This window comes from Malus domestica, chromosome 06 (assembly GCF_042453785.1).
Source record: "Malus domestica chromosome 06, GDT2T_hap1".
Taxonomy (NCBI): domain Eukaryota; kingdom Viridiplantae; phylum Streptophyta; class Magnoliopsida; order Rosales; family Rosaceae; genus Malus; species Malus domestica.
This window is the reverse complement of record NC_091666.1, coordinates 34,724,343-34,738,965: the sequence shown is the minus strand read 5'-3', so window position 1 is coordinate 34,738,965 and position 14,623 is coordinate 34,724,343. Positions and strand designations below refer to the sequence as shown.

The 14,623-nt window shown below is 34.8% G+C and overlaps 1 protein-coding gene across 3 annotated transcripts; it reads right to left on the bottom strand.

Moving 5' to 3' along the window:
- Nucleotides 1-206: 206 nt before the first annotated feature.
- On the bottom strand, nucleotides 207-5,279 carry LOC103438264 (transcription repressor KAN1-like). Of its 3 annotated transcripts, none has more exons than XR_011582457.1 (5): nucleotides 3,735-5,273; nucleotides 3,432-3,508; nucleotides 2,557-2,602; nucleotides 1,977-2,156; nucleotides 207-536 (listed from the first exon to the last, which is right to left on the bottom strand). XR_011582457.1 is itself a non-coding variant. In XM_008376801.4 (5 exons), exons 1-5 carry the CDS (start codon nucleotides 4,696-4,698, stop codon nucleotides 527-529), a joined length of 1,260 nt encoding a protein of 419 aa, XP_008375023.3. In that variant the 5' UTR covers nucleotides 4,699-5,273; the 3' UTR covers nucleotides 207-526. The 3 variants fall into 3 exon arrangements, 2 of the variants coding, with proteins under 2 accessions (XP_008375023.3, XP_008375024.3); XM_008376801.4 differs by having other exon boundaries at nucleotides 1,977-2,139; XM_008376802.4 differs by lacking the exon at nucleotides 1,977-2,156 and having other exon boundaries at nucleotides 3,735-5,279.
- Nucleotides 5,280-14,623: the final 9,344 nt, after the last annotated feature.

Sequence of the window (14,623 nt, the reverse complement as noted above, 5' to 3'; positions counted from 1 at the left end):
TCCGAAAGTAACCCAAAAATGTAATGGATCCAGATTGTGGGCTTATTTTTTAATACTCACTAGTTCGATAATGAATCATTAATTATGTGTGTAACTACAAGCTTGTAGGACATAATTAATTTTATGAGCAACTCTAATTAATTACTAGTTTTTAATGTAAGTAGAGACATATATATGATAGCTCGATTACTAAAATCCCTAGCCCATTCAATCAAAAGAAGCAATCTCTCTGCATCCACGTAATTTAAAAGATATGTTTCGTGCAAGACTTGGTAATTAGTAAACCCTAGCTAATTGCAGGTAATTGGTTTCCAGTAGTAATTCTATGTTGAGAAAGCATTTCTGCTCTAAGCACATTTAGATCCCTTGAACTGGCTTGCAGCCAGTGCTCCTCTACTGCAACCATGCTTGCATATATTTCCTTAAAATATAAGTGCCAGCAATTCTTTACATCTTCTGCTGGTTCCAAAATCCTAATCAGCTTCTACGATACGTACTTAAACTTGATGCAAATCACAAGTGAAGATCATATATACCTGCAACATTGGAAAATAGAATAGACCAAGTAAAAGGTGAGGTACATGCAGAAGTAAGATTTATGTAATAATTAATCTGAATAGAAAGGCCAAATAATTATAAATCAAATCAATTCCCTTAAGTATCATGCGGGGAAATTAAAGAATTAATAAACTTCATCTCGCAAGACTTTCAGGTGAACATTCATGAATTGTATACAACAAAAGAGGATTAATCTGCTGGCCTTGATCATTACTTCATCATAATGCATGAAATGAACATCAGAGAAGAAAAATATTGATTAAAAGATAGTGATCATCATACATATGTTGTATTCTCATTCATGATTTGTGGTTTTGGTACCCAGTTATCTATGACATGATATGGTGCAGTAAACAAGCATAACATTGGATTAGTTATATAGATTCATAAGATCTTTTTTATAATATGAAATTACTTGGATATCTTACTACATATCACAGCTGTATAAATTAATGTACTACACCTTAATCTATATCACCTTTTCATGATCAAGTTGGATAATCTATTTGACAATTTATTTTTGTTTCGAATGATAAATTTAGCATATTCTTACTCATCACTTTAAATATGTCACCCCTGAGATAACCCAAGTGACTTTTTGTCAATTTTTTTTTTTATTATGTCTTCGGTCGTACCCAGTGCACAAGGCTCCCGCTTTACGCAGGGTCTGGGAGAGGTGAATGTCGGCTAGCCTTACCCCCATTTATGGAGAGGCTGCTCCCAAGTCTCGAACCCGAGACCTACCGCTCATGGGCGAAGGCACTTGCCATCGCACCAAGTGCGACCTCTTTTTTTTTATTATGTCTTCGTGTATAAAAAAATTAAAAGTAAAGAGTAGCTAAAGGCTATCACGATTAATGTGGCATGAAGGTCAGAGAGAGTGAGTAGGTGATTTCATCGTCAAGAAAGAGAGGCTATCTCTCAAGCATAAAAGGCATGTTTTCATTTTTTTTTTCTAAGTAAAGAGCCTAAATTATAATTGGAAAATCAAATACAAAAAGTTGGAATGTACTATTAGCTGTAAGCTATTGTATTGCATTCTCTTTGATCTTATTCTTTCAGACATGTATATTTAACTTATCATGCTCTCAAGTTTCGAGATTTTAGTTTTGGTAAACATTTGCAAGAAAGATTGGTGATGCAAGAACGACGCCACCGCATAGATTATTAGAAAGAAAACATAAAAAGAAAACAAATGGAAAGCAAAAGCTGTAAAAAGAACTACTTTTTAGTTTCAGAAAAGGAAGGACGCGGATTCTGATTTCTCGAGCAAAAGCAACCCATAACCATGCATTTATAGGAGAAGAAAGACAAAGCAATCACTCGAAAAGTACAACTTTAACCAATGATAATAACACAAAATCAATATATTAATGAAGGGTTATTGATTCATAAAGAGAGAGTTAAATATTAAGCACCTGGAGGAGTTGCCCCACAGATTGTTAAAAGGGCGGTGTTCCATATGATCGTGCTCTAAGTTTAAAGTTGCATTTGAGGCTCCTCTTTGGTTAAGTAAACCATTTGAATTTGAATTATGATGATGGTTCGTTATAGACAAAAGATCTTCATCCCCAGATCCATCTGTTACATATATCAAGCTAACCAGATGTTCATATCAATGTTCATGACACGAGAACAAAAAATGGCCGTAGACGACGTAACTTGTCAATGTTGTTTTCTCTTTTTACATTATATAGGTAATAAAATCAAGTTTAATCTTTCTTTTATTTTTGGTCATATACATTACAAGTTATAACATGCCAAAAATCTAAAGAACAGTAAAAAAAAAAAGATACACTTTTGTTTCATGCATGCTTAGTCTGAATTATGTGTATGAATACAATAGTATTATATATGTGGGGTTGTAGGTAGCTAGTGCAGAGGAATGGTTGTAAGAATTTCAAACTTCAAAAGGGTACGTACGTGGTAGCGAAATATTCATGGGAATAATTAGCAATAATAATTAGGGAAGTACCAGTAAAGAAAAATATGAATTACCTGAGGAAGCTAGAGGTTTGTCAGTGTTCTTAACAGTTCTATACATCTGCAAATCCAAAAAGAAGATATTTAATAAGAGAATGAGATAAATAACTGATTAATATGTAAAATCTCACTCGGTCAAAAAAGCAAAATAAAATAAAATAAAATAAACAAAACAAAATCAAAGGAGATGCTACATAATTCACTTTGTGGGATTTTTTTTGGTTTGTTTAATAACCACGAGGTTGATGTTTGGTGAGGTCAGTAAAAGCTTTGTATTATTGAGAAATGATGGCTTGGCTACTTTCTTCCTTTCTCCATCTCTAAAAGTAGAACTTGTCCTGTGTATATCAGTTATCACAAGAACAGAAACGGACTCAACTATTCATTCATCCATTTATTCATGGATCAGTAATTCATCACAGTATCAGTACTAGTTCTGCTGCATCTGCTGCGTCGTCCCTTGGCTGTCGTGCCACTTGGATGGCCAAAGTCTTCAGTCTCCAGTCTTCCCCCAACACACAAACAAACACATACACACTCAAGACAACCCACAGAAAAAATCGTGCGTAGTGAAAGTCGACAGAAAAAATAAGAGGGAGAGAGAGAGAGAGAGAGAGAGAGAGAGAGAGATTGAGAAAAAAAATATAGGGTTTGAATCCGAAATCCGAATGTGGTCGATATATCAAACATTTCAGAGTGCTAACTTTTTTTAATTTCTTTCAATAAAAACATAACAAAAAAGGTCACTGGTTTAGCCTAGGGGTGAGGTGGGTAGAGTGATGGTTAAGAACTTAAGAGTAGCGTTGGTCCAGGCTTTGAAACTCTCCAATTTAATTGAAGAAATAAAAAACACAACAAAAAATCAGGTGATGAGATGAAGCTAGCTGTACCTGCAAATGGCTCTTAACATGAGCAAGTGTGAGATCCTTGACGTCCATGAGCTCCAACACTGACTTTGGAGTAGCCCCTATATATATAGACAAAAATTACCAAAGAATTCCCCAAAAAAATTATGAAAAAACTAAAAGACTATTCAATTCAAACTAATTAAAGAAGGAAAAAAAAGAAATTAATAATTTGAAACAAGCTAGGGTGAGAAGTGGCGAGATTTTTCCGGCGGCTGGACGGGCAGCTGCCCACACTTTCCCTAATGTGCGTCCGCCCCTGAAGGTGTGAGAGAGAGAGGGACTTACTTTCATGACCACCAAGGAGCTCGACAGCATGAACAAAACGAGCATGAAGAGAAGTAGTCCATCTCATCCTGGGAGCTCTCATGTTCCTCTTATTAATATTTTGCCCTATGAGCTTCGGCGGCGTAAATTTCGATCTCATGGTGAAACCATTCGACGACAAGTCGGCGTTGTAATTTCCACCTCCTCCAACACAGTGATGCTGCTGCAGCTGCTGAGGATAATAAGGATTCAAATTATACGACGGAAAATGGTGTTGTCGTTGACGCTGCTGCTGTTGTTGTTGCACTCCTCCTACTCCTAGGCTTAGACTGTCCATCGTTATCCCGTTAAACCCTCCCAATCCCATTCCCATTCCCCTGCCACTGCAATTCCGAGCAGGTGCTGCCGGTCCGAAGGAATTAGACAGATAAGGCGCCGTTTGGTACACAGGATTAGGGGAAAACGAAGGAGGAAACGAGCAATTAGTACTACTGGTACTGTAAACGGGAATCCCTTTGATGGGTTTGAGTCTCTCAAGCATCGAAATCCCATTACTACTAGTTACACTATTACCACTATTCTTCGCTTCGTCATTGTAACCGTCTCCACCGCCGAAATAGTTCTTCTTCCAGGCGCTTTCGGCCTCTAAGGCCGAGGGATTCGCGAGGGAAAGCTCAGTGTCGGCGCCAGCAGCTGCTGGGGAAGAACTGGTGTAGCTGGCCCTAATACAGCTGTCGCTGTGGGATTTGTTGGATAGGGCGCCGCAGTTGGTGCAATCCTCGTCGGTGTCTCTTCGCCATATGTCGAAGCAGCTGCTGGAGTCGTGATCGGGCGTTACTTGGTCGGTGCAAATGGAGGAGGGAGCACTGTTTGTGTTTGTGTTTGGAGGGCTTATGTGGAGTGAAAGATCAGGAATCGGATTCAAAGCTAAGCAGCTTCTACCGCCTGCAGCTGCTTCTGATGAAAGCCCTTTTTCGCGAAGCATTTTTGAAACCCTTTTATATATATTCCCAGATTCTATCTATGGCTACAAACCCAGCAGTTTTGGGTTCTGAAAACAAAGAGCAAAAAAAGCACACTACTCCTCTCCTGACAGATTTCAGAAACTAAATCACACACTCATAGTAATATACAGATGTGATTGTGAGATGTTGGTTTTTCTCTAATTTCATCCATCTTCTTGCTGCAAAAATAAAATCACTTCACATATATAGAGAGAATATATATAGATATATATAATATAATTTAGTAGAGAAATAGTACTGGTGATTTTTCAGCCTAGGAGGAGTATGGAAGACAAATTAAGAAAGTAAAGCCTTTCAAAAGAAAATTGGAAAAGGGAGAGAGAAAGAAAGAAAGTGAGAGTGTGCTGTAAAGAAAGTAAGAAAGGCTGAATGAAAAAAAAAAGCAAGACTTTTCTCTTGCTCAAGAAACAGACATCCTCATCAGGAGAGAGAGAGAGGTTTGGTATTTTGCTTAATATGTAATAATTAGTAGTAGAAAATAAAAAAAATAAAAAGGAAAATGGGGAAGGGATATTGGGAAGGAGAAAGAAGATGTGGGTCTGAGTTTCTAATGCCTCGAGAGTATATATAGGAAAATGACGCTCCAACAAAGCCTGTCCCTCTCACTCGGCTTTAGTCAATATATAAACTCAGCACGCAAAAATGCAGCAAAGTTGTTTGCACATTTTTTTAAAATTTGTTTCTATAAATCTTTGGTATTTTTATCTTCACCGGAGACGACGGGATAAAAGTTTAGAGGACAGGGTGTGTGTGAGAGAGAGAGAGAGAGAGAGAGAGAGTGACCGACAAACAATCTAGAATTCCTTTTCCCCCACCCTCTTCGCTATAAACCCTCCCTTCCTAGTTCCTGTAGTCCTTTAACTCTTGCATCTCTCTCGGCATTCATAAATTGACACTCAGTGTACGTATACTACACATCTATATGCTTTTTGTTTTTCTTAATGCCATCTAAGTGATCAGTTTTAGTATAAATATCTCAATTAGTTTCCTTTCACCTTATAGTAAGGTATCTTAATTTCCTTCTACCTTTTTCTGGTGCAATGGCAAATGTCTTTGGCTCTCAATATCTAATCCTAAACCCTATCGTGATCAGTTTTGTGTGTAAATTCTCTTCCCTCTACCTCATTATTGTTTAGACTAGCTAGTAAGAAGCAGTGTACTCGTCGAAAGGAGTTGAGGTTTTACCGATAAACTAATTGGCAATACGACCATTTTTTTTATAAACGTATAAAAAATTTGGTAAATTTCCAATGTAAGACATTTCTTCATCCTCACACCCACACCCTTAGATACAAGTTCAAATCCTTATCGTTTTACATTTAAGTTGTTTAATTCGAATATCATTTTGTAAAAAAAAAAAACATCGCTTGTACATATAAAACAAAAGAACTACATATGTATTTGTGCAAACAAATATTTTTCAATGTTTAGAACTTTGAAGTAAAGATGACAAATATGATGTGTTTACACGCATGCTTATCTTAATTAGAGTTCCAAAATCATTCAGTTGGTGGGTTCGTTACTACAACATATGTAGAAAGCTAAATGATGATTAGGCCCCAAATTAAGATCATTACAAAAATCCATGGTTTTAAGGTTATATAAAAAGACAGAAGCTCTTTCGATTGTTTCTCCTTTCGTGGAAGAAAAATTGCATCCAACCAAAAGAGAGCTGCAAAACAGCATAAAACAAGCCCAAAGAGAGCTGCAGAAAGTAACTGAACATGCACAAATTCTGTGGTGTATGGTATATATCCTATCATCATGTGTACATTTATCCACGATCTGACCCTTTCTCAATAATTCCCTTTCATTTCATTTATCACTTTAAAACGTGTTGTGATTTTTGTTAGGCCATCCATGTGATACGTGTCGATGAGATATCACAAGAATTGAAGTTCCAATAATGCTATATAGGGTCATTTTTGTACTAAGAGATAAGTTTTTTATACAAGTATTTGCATCACTTGTCACGTGATTTATTTATTTATTTATTTATATGTTACAATACATGAATAGATAATAGAGTCGATATATTTTAAATTTAAACATGTACTATAATAATAGAAAAGCAAATACATATTTTATAATTAGAACGAAATTATAACATCAGTATGATATTCTGAATTTAGAGAAAATCTTGATAATCTTGATCTCATAGCGTATATTGGCAAATGAATGATGGAACATGGAGAAAATTTTGATAATCTAGATCTCATAGCGTATATTGGCAAATGAATGATGGAACAGGGTGATCGTTGTAATAGTCAAGAAATATTGATTAACTAGGTGGACCCTTTGACCTTAAAATTTTTATTTCGCGGACCCTCTAAAGTGTTGTTTGTTTGCTTTCATATGGTTGTTATCGTAAACCCTAATTCCACATACCTTTGTTAGATTTCTTATATTCCTTTTCATCCTCCAAAATATTCCTTTCTAATCCTCCAACAACTCCGTCTAGCATTTTGCGTGTGATATGTCATCCCCACATGACCTTCAAGCCTTCACCACACCCTACCCTCATTGACTCGTACAAATCTTAATCAATTCCAAAAACCTAGGCCAAATCAACTTATTAACCATATAAAAAAAAAGTAATCAAATCAATTCTCCCTACTAATTCATTTTTCTTTCGGGTAATGCTAGATAAACCAAATTTTTTAAGCTAAATTTGCAAACTAAATGATGTGGTTATTAATAATTGAATTATTAATTAAGTGTCGATTAACGTGCTTGTTTCTTAATGAAGACACATTATTTAGTTTGCAATTTGATTTAAAAAATTTGATCTTCCTAACATTACTTTTTTCTTTTTTCTACTGCTCATCTCTTTAATGCATTCACCAGATGTAGATTTAAACATGTCCTCGACTGCTTGACTAACGAGTTACAAGGCCCTATATATGCCCCTATGTCTTAATTAATTTAACTAATTAATTAATTAGTAATTAAACTAGTTCAGCCGAGGCAAGTGTATTACATTGAAAAGGTGAAAGATTTAATGCATTTAATGCTTCAAAATATTTTAGTTAAATTTACTTATTTCCATAATGCATAAGTAGATTTAAAAATTTGAGTCATGCATCCTTTGTTTCCGATGCAAATTAAGATATAGAGAAATGGTAAAGAAGACTCTTTTAATGTAGGATTTTTATGGACTTTTTGTCACTTTACATGTCAATTTTTGTGTCAATATTATAAAATATTATGCAAAAAAATGAGATGACAGAGAGTCCATAAAAAAGTCTCACTTTAAGAGTCTTGACATTTTATACATAACACCTTAGACCATCTCAAATCCTTGAAGTAAAACCTAAAATTTTTAGCCCAGAAAATTTAGGTTTTAACCCAAAACAACATTTCTGCTCCAACCCTTATAGTCTAAATTTTTTACCCCAAGGTTATTAAAGAATAAATTTAGGCTTTTTTTTAAGTAATTTTTTTTAAAAAATATATGTAAACTATCATAATTTAATTTTATGAACATTTGAACCTAAAAATATTTAGATTCCAATAAATATTGAAAAATCATTAAATTTGGGTGAATTTTGAGTTAAATAATTTCTTTTAATTATTTTAGCTATTGGATTTAAATTTGAGTTGTTAGATCTTTTTTTATATTGTTGGATTTGATCATATTAGGTATCAACCATTGGATTCAATAAAATTATAAATATAAAACAAAAACATTAACTAAATTAAATGTGGACCATTGGATAACCAATGACCCGTTTGAATTTCAGTCGTTGATCATCCAAAAGAGTCGTTGGCTCACTTTTCTTGCCCGACATTTGCTGGACACACCCACGTGGGTGGGGCTACCCTTTGCAACAATGATAAATGCTAGGACGCGTCCTTCATGTGGCGCGAGTGGTTTTGGGCGCTTGTCGTCCAACTCCCTCTCTTCCACTCGCACAAGTGGGCTCCTCCACTAACCAGCCCTCTTTTCTGGCCGGTATTTGGCCCAATTTTAGCTTCTAACTCAAAATCCCAAATTGGCCCAAGGGTTGGAAGGAGATGAGGGGGAATAGATGGTAAATTTTAGGACTTACTCCAAAGGTTGAAGTTGATCTTATAGGTGGAATATAATATGCTTTGTTGCTCAGCCACTCAGTACTCATCGGCATTCTTAAACCACATACTTATCCCCTACTTTGTGCTTACAAGTATGTTTTTCCTTTTCTTATTCCAAATGAGTATTCTCATCCATCGTTTCTAATCATAACATTAAGCAATAGTATTTGGCATTATTCCATTGACATGTAATAATGTAAGCCTTCCATTCGAGACAATTTATTGTCTCACCGAGTTATTTCTCTAATTGTACGACAGATTTTCTTCATCCGTTTACAACCAACAAAATTTTTAACTCAACAATATGAAATTTTAATCGCTCCAGACAGGGGCGGAGCCACCAAGGGACTAGGGTAGTCCCCGGCCTATCCTGACTTCATCTGAGGTGTGAACCTCATGGAAGAAGATGAAGCAAACGACGTCGTTAAGCTGTTTTGATTTTAAATCTTTTCGGCTATCTAATGAAATGATAAATTTGGCAGGGGAGTTTTAAAAGAGATGTGCAATTTTAAATGGAAAAAGCAACCCCACTTCTGGTTCGATTCTCTCACCTAACAGTAATAACCCTATAATTTTCTAAAGCAACCCACCTTCTTTATTTGCAGACCTCTCCCCCTTTTCCTTCTTTTTCTACTTCTTTGTATTTTCTTTAGCCTTCCACAACCTATCTCTTACTTGGTTGTCTGGGTTTTTACATTTTTTTCTTCTTAGTATTGAATTTAAGAGAATTTTTTCAATTTTGTGAGGATTACATAAATTGCATATGTCAACATGTTATGGATTCAACTTTTTACACACACTCATATATATATATATATATATATATATATATATATATATATACATATTTGTGAAAGGCCCCTCCTCATTCAGAATTCTGGCTTCGCCACTGGCTCCAGAGAAACTAACGGGTTAGATCCATTTTGCATGGAAATTGAAATAACCCGAAGTATGAAATTGATATTATTCCCAACTTATTAATTACCACATGCACAGCCAACAATACCGATATTGTCCCCAACCTGTTAATTACCACCTAAACAATTCGGCCAACAATACTGATGTTGTTCTCAACTTGTTAATTATCACATCACAGTTTGACATGTATGAAGTTTTATCACAATAAATTTCGATATTAGTTAAAGTGGAGTTAATATATTTAAACTCTTTTTTTTCTTTGTCTCTACCTGATATGGGATATTTCAACAAAATAGAATATTTGACAGTTGCTACTACTATAATTCTTAATCTTCTTATTGTTCGGGGATATATAATTCATTACCGTCTGCCCATGCAGTGAGAGGGTAGAGTCAAATTATTCATGCTTACCCAATTTTGTAATTGCAAATTTCTTCTTCTTCTTTATCTGTTCCGCTCAAATCCAACCCTTTTCGTTTTCTCCAATTTTGGTTTTGGCTGGATGACAAAAATTATGAACAATTTCGTTGAATGATATTAAAATTTTACTTCTTTATTCCTATCTATTTGTCCAATCCAATTCCCTCTGCAACATTTAGAGAACTGTAATTGAGTGGGGGACCTGGGGGTGGAGCTGAACTTCTGGAATTGCACTCCATGTTTGCTGCTCTCACTGGCTTGGTGTGCTCCTCAACAATTCTCTCGCAATTGAGTTTCGTTTGGTTGGATTGAAATTTGGGTTTTGCTAAAAAAAAAAAACGAAATTAACTGTTTTAATTTTGTTGATTTTGTAATCTGTGATGTTTAGCAACGTTTTCATTAAGGGAAATTTTATTTAAACTCATTTAACCTCTTTTAACCTCTTTTTACACGTAACTTAAATTTCAAATGTTAATTGTCAATTTTATCCTATTGTATAATTACTATTAAGTACAAAATGAAATTAATAATAAAACTCAAATTTATCAATAAACTCAAACACTATAATTAAACCATACGATCACTCTTTGTTTCCTGTGTTCGTTACGGCTAAAACACTAATAGCTCTCATAGAGAAAAATAATTTTTTTTATTGATGGATGGTGATTTTGAAGTTTTGAATCCTCTAACCAAGGTATGACTCAATTTATGAATTTTTTGTTCGTTTGATTTCAATTTTTTAGAGTGTAGAAGTTACTTTACTGTAATTTTTTTCAACAAATACAACGAAAGCATCCTACCTTCCGGCTAAAACAAACAACAATGAAAGCAGACTTCGTGTGCATATTAACAGGATTTGTCTAATTAAGTTGTCCTTGTGAAATGATTTTCTTGTTGCATATTAATACTTTCTTGTTTGTGGCTGCTCGTTTAGACCCCTTTTGAATATCTGGAACCTGTGCTAAGGGAAGATATACAGAAGGTAATTTTTTCTTCAACTCTATGTTGCTTTTATACTTTATTCCTTTTCCCATACATCTCTAAGTATTGTAAATTCTGCAGATATGGGATGGAGTACCGAAGCCCCAAGCCCATAAAAGTACCCCCTTGAGCGAATTTTTTACCGTGAGATCTCTTATATTCTTCTCTACTCTTTGGTCATGTTTGCTTTGTATAATGTTCTTATTAGTCAAAGCCTTTTGTCTTTGGTACTTCATTTTTTAATATGAAGGTAGAAGTAGTTGCATTGTTCAATTACAAAAAGAAAAGGAGGAGAAGTTTATGGAGGAGGTAATCCCTTTACCATCAGAAGTCAAGTGGCATAGTGGCAACTTCTGAGTTAAAAATTCAATGGGTGTAAAAATAAATTCACATGTTGAATTGGGTTTATGGGGGTATATAAGGTATTAAATTTGGGTTTAAAGAGATATTAATAGTTTAGTTAAAAATCAAATGGGTGAAAAGAGTAAGTTGGGTGTATAAATAAGTTAGATAGGTTTAAATAAAATTTCCCTTTCATTAATCATCAATTATAGTTTCAAGTTCTATTATCCAGCACATTATCAACACACAGTATAAATAATACGGTTATTAGTCCGATATTGTACCAAACGTTCGACTAATTTAATCAATACTATCTGACGACTATTTATCATATCCGACTAAAATAGTCAATATTGTCCGAACTGCCAATCGATGCCTAAGCAGTTACCTAGTTTTAATCTTTCGGTTGTTACATCCTATCAAGTAAACAGTACATGTCTTTAAAAACAAACATGTATGTCGTAACCATGTCGGCAAGCAGTGGATCTAATACTAGATTAACATGATGAGTTTGTACTCTTTCACTTTTTTGGATGGAATAAATGTTTAATATTTTTTTAATAGAGCAAAGTGAATTAAATAGTTAGTTGTTCAGATGAAGGGAATCGGTGAGAATCCAACCCACACAATAATTCATAGACAAGATTGATTTCGCCATTGCAATAAAGGGCATACATTTGCTTTCATATCACCTTTTAGTTGCTTTACAATTGTCAATGCAGATGTAAATTTATGGGTTATTTTTTTTTAATAAAATTATAATAAGATGGTAAATTCCGGGATTTGTTACCCAAATGGTCACATATAATGTTAAACTTATAAACTTTTTCCTCAATGCATCACAATTCACACAATTTTAGGTAAAGAAAAACAAATACGGTTGTAGAGGACTCTGCTTTTTCATATAATAACAAAAATTGACTAATTAAATATCCTTTAACATAACAGAAATCAAGGAGATTTGATTATCGGCATCCATATTTTGCAAATGGAATGATTAGCTAGCTTCTATTTCTACCTGCTGAGTTAATACGCATTCACTTTCCCAAAACCAATATACAGACAATGAACCTTGTATATTAGGCCAACACTAGTGATCAGGTTGGTCACTCAAAACCCAATCCTACAGATTAATTTGTTTTTATAAATTAATTACATGATCATTTGTTCTTCAAAATTAGTAATTAATCTTCAATTATCCCCTATTATTTTCTACCCCTTCATTTTGCTCTTGAGGAAATAAAGAGAAAATCACAGATAAAGAGTGTCACTGTCTAGTTCTTAATTAATATACAGAAAAGGGCATCTCTAGCTAAAAGGATGGCCGGTCGAGGATATCTAAGCACTGAAATGAAGTCTGGTGGGACATTTTACATAATTGATCGACTAGCAATAGATCGCCATTCCATATGCATTGAACAGCTCAAGCTACTCATGTAATTAAACACTTTAATGAAAATCATACTTACAGATTATTTTCAAAGTGTAGATCTTTAATATAAACTTGGAAAACTATACCAACTCACGTGCACCGAATCCCCGTGAGGTCTCTCAAGCAGTACTGATTCGTCTTCAGGTCCTTGTGGCTTATGATTGGTAGCAAGGTACTTCATCTTCAAGTCATTGCTCATGACAATGGCAGCAGCAGGAGGAAAGCCGGTGTTGGAAATTACGTGCTGAGACCTCACTGAATATTGCCCTGCTTCTTACAATCTTACCTTTCTTAGAAGCACCCTCAGCCACCCTTTCTTAGGTAACAGGTCCACCATCTGATGATAATCAGATAGCTAGACATGGACCCTTTCAGCAAAACAACAGGCCGGCCGGATATGTAATTTCAATTTTAATCGAGGGTATGTTCCGACGAGAGACGTTCAAAGTCCTAAGGAATTTTAGACCTTTTCTTTTGGGCAAAAAAAAAAAAAGAAAGACTACCATGGAATACTAAAGCTACTAACAAATACGCTAGACAAATGGCTTTCAAAATGACGCATTTTAAAGACTCATGTAAAAGTCCTCTCAAATGTATTGTATGAAAACATTTTGCAAGTCCCTCATCTATATCAAGGTCGATCATATGTATGTTCAAATTGAAGCATATATGTATATTGTCCGTAACTTTGTATATAAAGCATGATTGTTGCAGAGGATTGTCTTGGATATAATTATTCACTATAGTGACATACATTTTGAAGGAAGAAATGGATGCTGTTAGTATCATATTATATTGGGCCTCGTTACTTGGGCTTCCAGACATTGAGCCCATGATCTATGTAAAAGAGGAGCCCTTAGTCTATAAAAGGGACTCCTCACATCACAATCCTCAAACCTGACATCCCCAAACAGAGGCTCTCATATTCAGAGCAAAGCTCTCTCAAACTCTCTCTTTCTCTAGGGGACTCCCCCTCACACTTGTAATTCATACATACAGTTACAGAGAAATACAATCAACATCAGTGTGGACGTAGCCCAAACATTGGGGTGAACCACGATACATCTTGTGTTCTTTACTTTTTTGCAGATTCACGGTCGGATTTACGTTGTTCTAAAACCCCTCTGGTTTGCGCATCAACAGATGACATCTTCCATATTTTGTCAAGGGTAAAGGTTACTCATGTAGAAAAAAAAAATATCCCTACTAATCCCACAAAATGGTAAGAATTAAAGAGACAACTTTCTTCATGAGTAACGTTCAACTTGAAAAATAAGCATCCACTTCTTCCAGTAAAATGCCTTAACACATGAATAATTCTATCTAAGACAATCTTCTCTGACAAACGAAGGCATCATCAATTATTTTAAAAAAAAAAATTGTGCATATGCTAAGCTCTCTCTACCTCACTTTTCTCTCTCATCCATTAATGTAGGTAGGATTTGATTGAACCGCAGAAATTCTGTGCTCTTTGAGTTTGTTTTATGTGTTCAAATTGATCTTGGTTTATGCAAGTTCACGTTTTCGCTGAAAACTCAAGACATACACAGAAAATACAATCTACAACTACTCCACATCGAATATTTAGTTTCAACACTTTAATTTTAGGCTTCATTAATTTGTTTCTCTTTATCACGCGATATTTTAAATCTTTAATTTATAAGAAGAGTATTTAAATTCAGATAAAAAAGAGAACACAATGCCTAAGTAAAATTTAA

Bases quoted from the DNA above. Each gene is read 5' to 3' on its own strand.
- LOC103438264 (XM_008376801.4), bottom strand. From the start codon at position 4,698: ATGCTTCGCGAAAAAGGGCTTTCATCAGAAGCAGCTGCAGGCGGTAGA. The intron at 3,509-3,734 runs GTAAGTCCCTCT...CTATATATATAG, and splicing joins GCTCCTTGGTGGTCATGAAA to GGGCTACTCCAAAGTCAGTG. The intron at 2,140-2,556 runs GTAATTCATATT...TATATGTAACAG, and splicing joins CAAACCTCTAGCTTCCTCAG to ATGGATCTGGGGATGAAGAT.